This window comes from Belonocnema kinseyi, chromosome 6 (assembly GCF_010883055.1).
Source record: "Belonocnema kinseyi isolate 2016_QV_RU_SX_M_011 chromosome 6, B_treatae_v1, whole genome shotgun sequence".
NCBI classification, from domain to species: Eukaryota; Metazoa; Arthropoda; class Insecta; order Hymenoptera; family Cynipidae; genus Belonocnema; species Belonocnema kinseyi.
The window spans coordinates 112187342-112203079 of NC_046662.1; the positions used below are offsets into that span (position 1 = coordinate 112187342).

Sequence of the window (15738 nt, forward strand, 5' to 3'; positions counted from 1 at the left end):
ATGTGAAAACCTCCTAAACGTACAACAACTTTCTTAAAACCTTTATCCTTCATCTCAGATACAATCATTCTAAGTTTTATATAAACAGGTAAGTCACCTGTGATGATTATTGTTTTTTGATTTATTTTTAGCGTCTCCGCTTTTGCATAGTGAAGGGCTGAATTGATTGTTGTTAAGGTCGTAGGTGTTTGTTTTATAAGCGGTAAACAAACAATAAGAGATGTATCATAAGTTCGATCTTGTGATATACCCTCGAGAAAACCTTTCCACGTAGGGAAATTTGAAACCTTCAAACTTTTTGCTCACGCATATGCTCCATAATCGGTTGGTAATATTTATTTTGAGCGATCAAAAGATAAACTATCAGTTCCAATGAAAAATAATTTTTCTAATCCAAATATGTTGAAATTACCATAAGGTATAATAGGAATCTGATCTTTTGATGCCAATTCATAAGCTGATGGCATTCGATTGCACTTTATCGTACCACCTTCATACTCGATGTGTAATTTCGGAGTAGGGTAAAGGGGGGCAGCGCCAACCAGTGGGGCAAACGTGATTTTCCTTATAACATGGCTATTATCTAACAATTTTAGTTCTACGTCGCATCAAATAAATCTATTTCACCAGAGAGATTTTGTTACTTACTAAAATCTTGAAAATTGACGTTGCAAGAGAAAAATTATACAGAAAACAGTTTTTACCACGAAAGAATGGAAGCTTCGCTGACAGAAATATAAAGTTTTCAGCTCTATTGACAATACTTACCGTGCAAAAATTTTATATTTTGACAGATAAAATAGTATCACACAATCTAATTATATTAATTAGGCTTAATTCAAGTCCAAAATATAATAAATATCATAAATAAGTGAGGCTTGGCCAGGGAGGCAAGCATGACGAAAATAATATTGACAAAGTGCTTAGGTGAAACACGTGTCACAAGTTTCGTCGATAAATGATCGGCAATGTAGAACAGCAACTTATCTTGTGGGCTACATGGAAGCATGGATATAGGATACACGGGACTAGGCATGCCATCCTAACTTGGGCGAGCGGGGTTGAATCCACGGGAGGGGGGAGAATTCCATGAGTGGGGAGAGCCGCCATCTTACGATGTGCCATTTGATTATGCGTACGAGCATTTTTGCCGACCACTGTGCATGAAAATATACACATGTGGGTGCTGCCAGGTTTGTCGCGGGACATCAAAAGGTGGCGGACCTCCGCCCTCATTGCATCACCCCCGCAATGGCATGCCTAGTCCCTTGTTTCCTATGTCCATGCATGGAAGAAACTATTAAATATTGTTATTATCAATCCGGTCGGTATGCAGTTTTCTTGTGTTGGTAGAGTAGAAACATTGCGTAAATTCCGTTTCCAGCAACATGTCAACGAATAAGAGGTTATATTACAGCTATCTCTATTTTTATTCAAAATAACTTATTCTTCTTGTTGGACATCTTTAAAGGTAATTTTTCCACTACATAAAATACCACAGAAGCAAACCATCATATTTTCTTATCCTTAAATGTTTCGATTGTCATAAAAAGCTGCAGGCGGCTTTGCCCCTCACCTGAGGGCAAAGCCAACGAAATACAGCATGTTAGAAATAATTAAATTACTAAATCATTGTTTTTTTGATGTGATTAATACTTATAGAAATATAATATAATGCAGAACTCGAAATGAGAACAAACTGGACCAATTCAACATTTTATTAACTTTTAAAAAAACATTGACTGTTAACTTGTTGGCGCTGCCCCCCCCCCTTGTCCTATAGGCCGCAACACTTCCTAGGTAATGGAAGGTCTCGTGACCAGTTAAAGTACCTACTTAGTGATCTGTATTGTCGATAATGAATTGCACAAATATATCATCATCATGTGTAGGGCGAAGGAAGGCAACAATAGAATGTACAATACTATTGCGCTTAATATTATTATTTTCTTCATTTTCACATTTTTCCAAGTCTTTTTTTCTCTTTAATAAGTCAGAAAGGAAGTATTTCAAACAAGGTAGAATATTTAAAGTAACATTGTTCAGAAATTTACTAGAAGGTGCATATGATTTATTATCACACTAAAGCTTTAATACCTCGTCACAAAGAATTTGTGAAGCAACGAATAATATCTTTCTTTTTTCTAGGTGGTCCAAAGAGCCTGCTCCACATATCCAATCATTACAAATTTTTGCAATGTTATATATTTTTAAATAAATAATGAGAGATTTGCCAATATTCTGTATAATAGTTATGTCATCACTATATTTTTCTTTTAAATTTTTAAACTCATTACTCATAACATCATCTTTCACTATTTTACGCAAATAATCAAAATCAACTAGCAAACCTTTGGTTGATTCAATCAAAGAATAAACTTTTTCAAGTATAATTTTTTCTTTCCTTGCTCGAGTTATCAGATAATTGTGAAGTCTGTGAAAAGAACGCTGCATGGCAGGCTGTATGATAAGAAAATTGTTCATCATCAAACTGTTTATTTCGAAGGCGATGTAAAATTAAACGACTATTTTCATCACCTTTTCGAACTGCTTCATCTACAAATCTATCATATAAGTATTTTCGCTGCAACTTACGAAAAGTTTTTTCTTTTTTTTAATTTTTTGCCGCAAAGAAAACATAAAGTAGAAAAATCAAAGAGATTATTCAAATCAGAAGTCGGTGATATTGGTTCAGGCTGTACACAGAAAAACGCTGTTGTTAATTTTGTTGCAGCTCAAATTTCATTGGGCTCCCAATGATCATTTGAGAGAGTTTTCAAGTCTCAAATGTATTCCTCTGAACGTAGGTGCCCATGTGGGCATCTAGGCGAAAGTATCATTTGGAGACTGAATTTTGGCTCATGCAGAGTTGTGGAGTTCTGAACTGCGCTGTCAGCCACTTGAATACCTGTCAAAACAACTATTCGCTTTGCGATATTAGCCTAAATAATTGTTAATAAGGAAAACAATTGAAACAATATTTACCTAATTTCCAAATTTCTTTCATTTAATAGGGCGTACCAGTCACTTAGAATAAAATTATAACTTCCTAATGCAACTTGTAAAAGTTAGGTTAGTCATGCCCGTCGAGATTTAAACTAAAGCCGGGATGTATAGAAAAAGTCATGACCGTCCACATATACAATAAGGTATTTTCACTCCAATCACTAGCTCACTTCACTTCGTTGCATACTGAGGGGATAACAATTGACCAAATGCATGAGAATCCGTTAATTTTTGCTCTATTTTTCTAATATCTTCGTAGAAAGTAATTTTTCTGTATAAGTGCAATTAAAAAACAGTTTTTCTTTTTTAGGGACTATTGAATGCAATAATAAAATGATAATAATTTTAATTCCTGCTTGCGTTAGGGATGAGAGCTGGTTGTCTACCCTTTGAAGCGCGCTACAAAATTACATTGAAAAAACAATTCTTGTAATTCAAATCAATAATTATTAAAATATACACAAGAATTTATACAAATTCTGTAAGTTTTGATTTCAGACAAGAAAAAAATTTTTAACACATATATTTGATGAATAACAGTTTATTTTCATTGAATTTGAAAGACTGACTAATATTTCTCAAAATATTTGTTAATAGATACATTTTCTTAAATACCATATGCTATTTCAGCAGCTTGATATATAGAAGCTAATTGCAGAATATAATACTGATAATATTTGAATAATTCTAAAACAAAATTTCAGATTGTTCTTTTCGATTGAGACGTGACAAAACGACGCTTGAAGTAAAAAAAAAAGCATAACTACAATGCAGTCGGGATAATTTATGTATTTATAGGTTATATAATTATATGAATTCCCAGAAAAATACATACAAAATATTAAAAACTTATAAATAATTATTTTCAATCACTTTTCCAAGAAATTTCTTTTTAAATTGAATGTTTTTAAAATATAATTTGGTCTATGGAATTCACTGAAAATAAACTGTTATTAAAATAATATATGTGTTGTATTTTTTTTGCCTGAAATCAAAGTTACACAATTTGTATATATCCTTGTGGATATTTTAATAATTATTTACTTAAGTTACAAGAATTGTTTTTAAATGTAATTTTGAATTGTGCGCCAAGTGCGGCCAATGAGCGGTAAGCCCTACTGTAAGCGCAGTAGCTCAGGGTGCCAACATTGGCATCATTGATCCACAGTACAAACCGGAAAAATAAATCAAATCAGCCGGCAGGAAAAAGTTGGGATATGAAAGCCTCAATAAGGTATTTTCACTTCAACCATCAGCTAACTTCACTTTGTTAAAAGCTGAGGGGGGAAATGGATTAAAACTTTATTTCTGTAACATATTTGTAATTAATCATCATTATTATTTTATTATTTCATTAAATAGTAATTAAAAAATAAATCCATTCTTTAACTACACTTATATAGAAAAAATTACCTTTTATGAAGATGTTAGCAAAATAGGGCAAAATGAACTGAATCCCATACATTTGGTCCCTTATTTTCCACTGAGAAATCTACGAAGTGAAGTTAGCTGTTTATTATTCCCGCCGCTATATTTGAAACATTGCAATGTTTCAGGAAACTCCTGTATCGTTTTAAGCATCTGAAAAAACCATGGAAACTCATTTTGATATGTAGAACAAGGTTTTTGCTAGCTAGTTATTTTGTTTTTTCCTTCTGAACTTACTTGTATTTTAGGGTCCTCAAAAACCCCTGAAAAGGACATTTAAAAAAATTTATAATTTTATATCATATTTGATTATCTTCGAAACTTCGATTTTTAAATAAAAGTTATATCCTACGTAAGTGCATTTATCACCAAAATTTTTTTATAAACTTGCAGTTTTTGATAGTCGTTTGTTGTTACATCAGAATAAATAAATTCGTACGGTAAAAATTGATCCAAGGAAGAAATGTTGACCGAAAATTCAAATTTATCGAAAAAATCACAGGTTTCAAAGTTTCAAACTTCAAAAACTTTCAACTTACTGAAGATATCGTTTTAAACGTCTGAAAAAATCGTGAAGACCATTTTGATATGTAGAAAAAGATTATTCCCGTCCATAATAATAAATTGAAAAATTTTGCTTTTTGGGCCTACACTAGTATATTCTCATTTCCAAAGCATAAGCTTATAAATCATGTATTACAAAAAAAACTTTCTATTGAAGTTATCGTGATCAAATTCATGTAAAAATATATTGTGTGTGCGTGTGTGTGAGTGTGCTTATAAAACTTCTAGAAAACGTTATCAGATAAATAAAAAAAATTAATGATAAATTAAAAGATCAATTATCTTACCTTAAACTAAGACTGCCTCAGATTCTCTAAATTTCTAACACACTTGTCTAACCGCTTCCATAACGCTATGTGTATTTTTTAATTATTATGTACGAAAAGTTTAAAACCACAAATTTCGCGTAATTTTCAAAGAAAATAAATGAACGAACAGTTATAATGAGAAGTAACAAACAGAAGCTCGAGCAATTACCGTCAGCTGATAATGCAGGCTGCTGCCCGAATACTCATCGGCAACTCGGCTTTGAACGCTACAGTTTCTGCCAGTACACAGTTGCATGTTTACACACTATGATTTTCTTTAAAAATTAATTTAAAAAATGTAAAAAACGGATCTTAATTCAAATTTCACGTTCTACATGCTGGTGCAAGCCGTTTCTCGCTACCTATTACTGTTCGCGTCATATGCGCAAAAGTAATATGTTTTGCGTTATATCTCTTAAAGTATAAAACCTACATCCAAATTAATATCAGAAATCGATTTCTGATGGTCGAAAACATATAATATAAAAAAAGCATAACTTTTAAAGGTGTCTTTAAAAAAAGCAATTTTCAGAATCCCAGCGGGATGAATATAATTAAATGAATAGTAAGAAAATATAAGATTAAATAGTAAAATTATATAAGATTATATAATAGGAAGGATTACTACTTTAAGTAGTAAGATTAACTAATTTATTTGTGAAATAACTAATTTAATAGTAAAAATTACTAATTGAAGTAGTAACGCTTACTATTTAAAGTAGTAAACACACCTGCCTGAAAGTAGTATCTACCATCGAAAGTTGTAGCGAGAACAAATAAAGTAGTAAGGACTACTACCAATCTTGCGAATAAAAGCAATAGCCCCAACCACTTTAATAGAAGCTTCATATATTATAAACTAAAATAGTTGGGCCTACTACTTTGTTAGTTGTCCCAATCAACTAGTTTCTTCTGTGCAATTTTAAGAACATTACAAAATTAATATTATATTATGTTTAATTTAGAAAATACGATTTAAAGAATATAATAGGAAAAATAATTATTTGAACAAATTGTATATATTTTTTTTAATGAACAATTTTGACACATTTTTTATACACTATGGAGTCAGAACAATTATTTTATTTATTCTAATTTATTTCATTTTTTTTAAGTTAGCGAAAAAAAAATGGTGTAGGAAATAAAAATTGTTTTAACAAATAGAAATTTGTTAAAAGATAGGAGAAACGTATGGAAATTATTGTAATTATACAATAAAAAGTAGTTCAGGAAACCAATTTAAAAAAAATTCGACATCTCTGGTTTAATTTTTAGAAATATCTTAAATAGAAAATAATTAATTGTTTAAATAATTAAATAATGCGTTAAGCAAATCGTAATACTGCAAGAAATTACCAAATATTATATTTAAATCAGAAAATACGATTGCAATTTACTTTTTTGGGAATAAATAATTGTTTAAATAATTTACACTTACTTAAACAATTAAACATTGTTTTAAAAGTCATTAGAAACATTTAAATTATCCATTAGTAATTATTTGTAAAAAAAACTACAACAGAAATAGCTCCAAATGAACAATAACACGTAAAAATGCAGTTTTCTTATTTTTCGGTCATATTAATGGCGCTACAGGGGGGTGGGAGGGGGTGTGTTAATAATAAAATGAATTATTATTTCATTTCGTAGACACTCCTCTTAAATCCCTATAAAACTTGGCAGGTTTACATGAAACCCTGGAGCCTAAGTTCAATTTTTTGAAAATCTAAAATTTCCTCATGTTGATCAAATGGAATTTTAAACTACGCGGCGTTATTATTTGAAATTCTGATATAAATTACGGATTGTTTTCCTTTAGAATTGGAAACTTGGGGAGGGGGACTTTCCCGTTAGAGTAAAAAAAAGTTTGTAAATTTGTTTTCATTTTATCTTAAAAATATTAGCTAAGTGTATTTAAATATTTCAAATAAAGTAGATCTAACAGACGGTCACTAATTTCTAAATAACAATTTTATTTTTTGTTTATTAGATCCATGATTTTTTGCCTCGACGCGGTGCAGTTGTACAATTTGAAACTGTAAATGTTAAAAATTTGACATCAAAATTTTGAAAATGTTAAATTACAAATTTTGTAACCTTGACGTTTTACAGTTCAAAACTTCTTTGCTGCTAATACATTTCGTTTGATAAATCACCAATAGATCATAAATGGAGAGTAACTTGGGAAGACGGACGGGCCCCCCGCTTGCCGCTTTTGCCCGTCGTATACCACTGTGTTCTGTACAACGCGCGGCAGTTTCAAGTTGGAATAGACTCTCCACTTTCATTTACAAAAAACAAGAACATTTTCGGAAAAAGTAGCTGAACGGTACGGCATAATTCCCTTTAGATTATGTGGTTAAAATATTGCGTTCAACAATTGATCCGTTCAGACGTAGTTTGAACTTGGCGCAATTGGCAGCCGTTTGAGACAGACTGAGGAGTACAGGCGAGCCCCTCGTTTTTCGCTCCTGCCCGACACCAATCGTATACTACCGTGTAATGTATATCTCGTGCCACTTTCAAGCGAGAAAATGCAGTTTATTTCAAATTATAAAAATGAACAACAAAAAAAAAACATATTCGGGTAAAAGCTAGCCGAACGGAGCGGATTAATTTCCTTTAGATTTTGTGATTTAAATATGGTGTTCAACAACTCAAAGTTATGAAATAGTTTGACGGTAGCGACTTTGACTGCCGTTTGAAGCGCCTAGACCAAGCGAGAGATTCGACGAGCACAATTTTCATGAAGAAACTTTTTTAAAAATAATGTTTCTCGATGTATGTTTTTCTCAATAAAGACGTTTTTGGATTTGACTAAAAGTGTTATTCTATAATGTTTATCCTTCCTGTGCATTTTACTCAAGTCTTGACTTTGGACTTTTCTATTTCCGCTTGAGTGGTGAGGCAGGTAGCGGCATATCCCGCCCTCATGAGGGGCTCCTTCCCTCTTTTCTGAAGTTAGTTTGATCTTGACCTTTGTGAGGATCACATCAGTTTGGCGGGTGCAGTTTGGTTTTCACAAGTGGGTGATTTTTCCTACTACACGGTAGCTTCAGTAAGTGTAATTTGTGTTTTCTCTTTGAATTTAGTTAATAATTTTGCGAAGCGACTTTCCCAACTCGATCGTCTTCTGGTTTTGCGGGAAGTGACGAGTCGGAAGACTTATACCTCCGGCTGCGTCGGGATCGATTGTTCTAGAAGAGCAATCGTGGTGGTCACTCCCGGAGCCTACATCTGGGATTACAAATTAACGATGATTCAAGTCAGTGAAAACCAACGGCGATAATTAATTCGCAGCTATTATTGATCATAGTTCGGATCTCTTTTTTAGGTCGATAAACTTAATCTTGGGTCAGCGTATGCTGATTTCTTGCTCCACCACGCCGGTGGCAACGATCTCATGAAAAAACTTATTTCATTAAATTGATAGTTTTTTTACTAAAAATTGAAAACCGGAAATTTTTATTGTACCGAAATCAAGGACTTTTTAAACTAAACTCGCGAAAACTCGGCTTCTGTTCAATGAAATGATCTCGTTTTTCTCATCCAAATAGAAAAACCCCTTCTGATGTTAATTATGTTTCAAAAGTAGATTTCTTTTTTATATTTGCAACATAAAAATTATTGCAAATCATTACTGTCAGGAATCGTTTCCTCAGACTTTCACGGACAAAAGCCTGCAGGGAAGTTTCGCGGACAGATAATTTCCAGTGGCAAAGTTGTTCCTTGATGTTTAAGGAAAACTTTGACCAAATTTGAGCTAAATCGTTCTTTTTGTTTAAGATATGTGAGCGACTTTTTATTGCCGCGTGCGCACTCGACTCGAGTCGACCGACGCCTTCGAATCGACTAGTCCTCTAGAATAGGAATTTACTGTTCATAATCGCCCACAGGTCGTACTTTTTGACCGATTTCTAAGTTTTTTTTAGAAATGTACAGCATTAAATTTCTAAGGGAATTTTGTTTTGGGATTTCTAATTCTTTTTCACTGAGCAACAATATATAATCAAATAAAGTGAAAAAATTGGCCATTTCAGCTTTGTGATTTTTTATCTCAAGAAAAAATACAGAAAAAGACTTACCATCACATGGAAGTATTGAAACTCAACATTTCTCTTCACAATGATCTACAGAATATAAATAAAGTATTATTTTAACAATAATGCTAGAAAGTTGCGGTTTTATCTGAAATTTTAAACTTTTTATCCGATTTTCACTTAGTATCGTAATAATCAATGTAAATAAAACAAAAATAGTTCTATAATTAATTTATTATTGTTTATAACTGTCTTTGCTTATATAAGTGAAGAAATCTGCTGAATTCCTCTTAAATGTTCAACTTCCCTCTGCTCTTTTCAATTGAATAACGTTTCTTTTTTAGATTCATTTGTTCATTTGATTTTAAGGTTATGTACATATTCTTGAAAAAATTCAACAACAAAATTGGAAGATTATACATATTATTATTATTGTTTGTAACTACCTTCATTCAGATCACTGCAAGAAATTGTTGTTTTCTAAATGTTCAATATTGCTTTGCCTTTTTACTCATGAAAAAGTAATGAATAAACCTGATAAAGAATCGTATTTAAAACAATGTCTTTCTTTTCAGTGTATAATTCTTTCTGAAATAAAATGGATATTTGAAATATATGCTTCAAATTTTTTACATGGATCCCCGGGATTACCCGGAGTAAAGGGGGAAGGGGGGGCTGATAATAACATATGTGCAATACCAAATTTTTCTATTACGCTTTGTAAAAAACTGCTTATTATAATTCAAAAAAAACTTTCACAATTGATTTACAGATCTAGTCCACCCACCTACTCCTATATTATATTTCATTCTATTTTTCTGTCTCTTGTGTAAGATAGCTTGTTTGTTTGAATTCCATTTTTTATCAATTAGAAAAAAGCAAAGAAATGTATTTAAAACAATATAATACTATGTCAAAAATGATTCTTTTTGAGGTTTTCTTATTATTTTTTTTTGTATCTAAAAATCAAAGCAAAACTAAATATTTAGCAAAAAGCATATTTCTAGCATTACTCTATGAAAAGATAGTTATAAACAATAAACAATTCTCTAAATAAGAATGCTTCTTAACTTGCATTAACTCATTACTTAGTAAAAAGTGAACAAAAATGTAAGAGTTCAGAAAAAACCGCAACTTTCTAGCATTAGTGAAATTGAATATTATTGACAATAATAATAAATTGTTTGAGCAATTATTTTTGTTAACAATCATAAGCACAACAATTTCAAAAGTTTTGAATTAACCACAATTTTCCATTACTATTCAAAGAGAAAAATTCTGAAAACAATGATAAATTGTTTAAAACATGTTTGTGAGTGTGAATTATGAGTATGAAGTAGTATTTCATGTACTAACAACAATTTGCATTAAAAAGCCTGAAAAAATACTAATTAGCTCTAAAAAATCACAAAAATCATTTGGGTGTGTCATGTTGAAAATAACACTTTATTCATATTATATAGATCATTGTGAAGAGAAATGTTGAGTTTCACTACTTACACGTGATGGTAAGTCTTTTTCTGTATTTTTCTTGAGATAGAAATTAACAAAACTGAAATGGCCCATTATTTCACTTTATTTGTTTATATATTGTTGCTCGGTAATAAAAAATTAGATATCCCAAACCAAAAGTCTCTTAAAAATTTCTAAAAAAAAAACTTAGGAATCGGTCAAAAAATACGACCTGTGGGCGATTATGAATGTAAATTCCTATTCTGGATAACTGTGGTCGGTACGAGTGCGTCGGTCGACTCGAGTCGAATACGCGCGCGGCAAAATAATCGCTTACATCTCTTAAACAAAATGAACGATTTAGCTCAAGTTTAGTCAAAGTTTTCCTTAAGCATCAAGGAACAACTTTGCCACTGGAAGTTTTCTGTCCGCGAAACTTCCCTGCAGACTTTTGTACGTGAAAGTCTGAGAAGTCTGAGTTTACGCAAGGCACAGAGTACTGGGAGAGCGAGTCCGAGCGCTAAGTACGTTATGGAATCCACACGCTGAATTGCCAGGAACATGTTTTTTAATAGGTCTGAAGTTCTCGACATCTAACATAGACGGTTTCACACTACATTTTTTTTGCATTTATTTTTAAAAACTATTTTTGCATTTATTTTTAAAAACTTTTTTTGCATAAAAATTCAGGGGGAGGTTAAAAAAAACACAGTCTGACTTTCGGTTTTTCCAATTTTGCCTTTAAAAAAAATGAGAGCAAAATCAAATTTGCTCCTACAAATGTTAATTTTCTATTTTAAAAAATATATTTTACTGCTTTTTGAAATACTAATTTCGACATACAACATTCACGAGGCATTCACGTTGCCCTGAAATCATGTCAATGCACATATACGGTCCATTTTCGAATACATGTAACATTTTTAAATATCAGATTTCCAAAGCTATTTTCTAAAGGAATAAAAATGAAAAAGAAAAGAAAAGATCGTATGTCTGGACGTGGGTCAAATCCGACTAAATGTTGCCCTGAAATCGTATCAATGCAAATATACGCTCCAATTTCAACTACGATTTATAAAATGTGACATTTCTAAATATCATATTTTTAAAGCTACGATCTAGAAGGTAAAAAAGAAGAAAAATTCAAAATCCTATGTCCGGAAGCGGTTTAAGTCTGGCCAAACGTGCAAACATGGTCCATACAGCCTCTCTTTTTTCTAAAACCCACCTGCCATTCTGGAAGAAGATTCATATCTTCAGCCCAGTTAATCAGTCTTTTGGAAAGTATCTGCGTGAATATTTTCGTAATACAATTAATTAATGCGATAAGTCTGTAATTTGAAGGATCAGATACTTCCTCTTTCTTATACAGCATCTTAACATGAGTTTGTGACCACGATTTGGGAACCTTCTCTTTCTCGAGGATCTTATTAAATACAGAATTTAAATATAAAATCAGATTACCAGGCAGGTTCTTGAAGAATTCATATCCAATTCCATATGTTCCGGGAGCCTTACCGTATCTACATTTTTTTGAATTGAGAAGTGTTTCCTCTAAAGTAATTGGACAATCGAGGTAGGGATTTCTATTGATATTAATCGTTGGTGAGTCGATAAAAGGGTCCCGAGGAGGATAGATATATCTAAAATGTTTCTCCCGTGTATCTAAGTCTATATATTTCTTATTTGAAGGCCTGAAATTGTAACTATTAATTATTTTCCAAAATGAGCTGGAGTCCTTAGTCATTGCTACGGAGTCCAAAAGAGCTTTCTTATAAGCCTCCCCCTTAGAATGCAGAAAATTCCCATAATCTTTTTTACTTTTATCATAAATTTTAAGACTGTCTGGGTGAAAATTCTCCTGCTTGCATTTCTTAAGTGAACATTTGAGATTTTCTTTACTTTTTTTACATTCTGTGTCGAACGACGGTTTCAAATAAACTAGATTTTTACTCGAAGTTATAATCAGATTTAACTTTTTCGCCGTCTCTTTCATAGATAACATCAAATTGTTCGAAAGCTCATCTACCGTTAATCTCGCTGAGTTAATATTAGGGGGAAATTCAATTTTATCCTTGTATTCTTTGTTTCTCTCTTCATTCCACTTATAATAAGAATTTCCGGCTTTGCAACTAAAGTTATTTCCAGTTAGTATCGTTATTACTATTGGGAAGTGATCGGAAAGGGTCGGTATTTGTATAACATGAAAATCCTGAATTAATTAGGTGCCCAAAGAATTAGACGAAGCTAAATCTATGTCAGATGAGCATTCTTATTTATGAAAGTGTATTGAGCTGGGCTATCACCTTTAGATCTTCCATTGAGAATGTAGAACCCACTTTCATCAAAAAAATTAACCACTTTTTGAGCTCGCTCATTTTGTTCTAGATTCAGACTGACTCTTGTGTCAGATAAATTAATATTTTCGTCTAAGAAGTCTTCTACTAATTGATTTAATCCACCTACCCATCTATTAACGTCACCCCCAACAATTATAGCATAATCAGGAAACTACAAAGAAATGTCAAAAAGTTTTTCTTCTAGATCATTTAAAGATTTAACATTATCTGACTTTGGACTAAAGTAAATCGAGCCGATTATTACATTACAATCATTACCTTTCATTCATAAAAAAATAGATTCTTCAGATACACAAATTGTTTCCATTTTGTATTTATTTACATTATTGATGATTGCGTGACCTCCCTTCGCTCTTCCTTTTGCTGACTCTCTCGTAGCCGCACTGTACGCAATTTGACAGTCAAAGTCTCGATGAGGTGAAATGACACAGGGGGGGTTTGCGAGCGAAGTTTCACTAACCCAGATGATATCATCTGTTGTGATGAGGTTATAGATATCTTCCAAATTTCTAAGTCCTCTGACATTCCAAAATATGAGTCGGAGGAATATCCGTTCACGAGAATAATCATTTGATACAGAGATATTAAGAGAACGCAGTTTATAAGCGTTCTTGAAGATTTTATCCTTACGCCGTGGGTTGGAGAACGTTATCAGAATTGGCCGAGAACCTTTGATTCTACCAAGTCTTGTGATTTTCTGGAAGTTGTTATCACCTATTTTAATATTTGCTTCGGTAAAGAATTGTGTAATCGTCTCAAAAAGGTTCTTGTTGTTACTTGAAATATCTTCAACATTATGTAGGATGATGTTTTTGTCTCTTTCTCTATCAATGAAATCTTCGAGTTTATTTGTCAAAGTAGATACTTTCTTCTCTAGGAATTTATTATTCTATTCCAAATTAAGACATTTTGTTTTATATACCTACAGATCTTCAGCGATTTTTTCGTCTGAGTTTTTTAAAATTTTGATATCTTCTGTCATTTGGTTAACCTTTGTTTTTGTAAACTTTACATCCTTTTGCATCGCTAGGATTAGATTTTTAAGGTCCTCATTGGTTGTCATTCTGAATGATTTTAACTGTTCACCTTATCGAGTTTTTTAAATCTTAGATTCCCGTATTTAATCAGAACTTTATATAATATCGCACTAACAGAAACAAAGCTCTCTGGAGCGAGCTTCAAACACGTCTGAACGCTACTTTTTAAACCTACTGTCTAGAGGGAAAAAAAGAAAAAAACTAAAAATCCTGTGTCCGGAAATGGTTCAAATCTGACCAAACGTGCAAACGTAAAGCAATTAGACGGTTTCACACTAAATAATTTTTTTTAATATCTAATTTTTTTCACTTTTATTGAATAGTAATATACGGGAAGGTTAAAAAACACAGTCTCACTTTCGGGGTTTCCAATAAAAAATAGTCAAATGTGACATTTTTAAATATCAGATTTTTAAAGCTTGTGCCTGGAGGACAAAAAGAAGAAAAAATTCAAAATCCTATGTCCGGAAGTGGTTCAAATATGACCAAACGTGAAAATGTAAAGAAATTAGGCGGTTTCACACTAAATAATTTTTTTTGGTATTGTTTCATTTTTTCCCACTTTTTTTGAACAGCAATGCAGGGGAAGGTTAAAAAAAAACACATTCTCACTTTCAGTTTTTCTAATTTTGCCCTTAAAAAGAAATGCGAGAAAAATCAAATTTTTTCTTACAAATATTAATTTTCTCTTTAAAAAAATAGATTTTACTGCTTTTTGAAATATTAATTTCGACACACCGCCTTCACTAGGTGTGAAGACAAAGCTAAAAATTAATGTTCTATTATCAAAAAAGCGTCCAATTCGACAAAACGTGCCTCACCAATCGCGTCAATGCCCTTATACGGTCCATTTTGACATTGAATTAATCAAATGTGACATTTTTTAATATCATAGTTTTAAAGATATTTTCGAGAGGAAAGATAATGAAAAATAAAATTAAAAATCGTATGCCTGGACGTAGGTCAAATCTGACAAAACGTTGTCCTGAAATCATGTCAATGCACATATACGGTCTATTTTAGAATAGAAATAATCAAATGTGACATTTTTAAATAGCAGATTTTTAAAGCTATTTTCTGAAAGAATGAAAAGGAAAAAGAAAAGCAAAAGTCGTATGTCCGGACGTGGGTCAAATCTGACCAAACGTTGCCCTGAAATCATGTCAATGTACATATACGGTCAATTTTAGAATAGGAATAATCTAATGTGGCATTTTTGATTAGCAGATTTTCAATTAATTCTCCTAAGCAAATATCTTTGATTTTTTTTAGCAGACCCTAACCATAATACAGTTCGACTATCCTAGAGTGTGGTGAAGTGGTTGGTGTTGCCGGTTGCTCGCGGTCTGCCCACTAAAAAGCAAATGCTCAGCGCTTGGGGCACATTTGTCCCCCAGAGGATCCGTTACGTTCAAGTTTCGTCACGTTAAGGCAATTTCATATTTTCATGTAAATAAACTCATTTGACGTATATTTACAGTATATTATGGTATTTTAATGTTTTCAATTGATTTTTTGTAATTTAAGTGAAAATTATATGTAA

The 15738-nt window shown here is 32.0% G+C and overlaps 1 protein-coding gene across 1 annotated transcript in view; it reads left to right on the top strand.

Annotated features, from left to right (window-relative positions):
- The first annotated feature begins 220 nt into the window (after nt 1-220).
- The window catches only part of LOC117175552, a 26199-nt gene continuing 10681 nt past the window's right edge, over nt 221-15738 (top strand). Inside the window, exons 1-2 of the mRNA XM_033365262.1 lie at nt 221-270; nt 8304-8364. Of these exons, the coding sequence (XP_033221153.1) occupies nt 221-270; nt 8304-8364 (111 nt within the window). The remainder of the gene's footprint in view (nt 271-8303; nt 8365-15738) is intronic.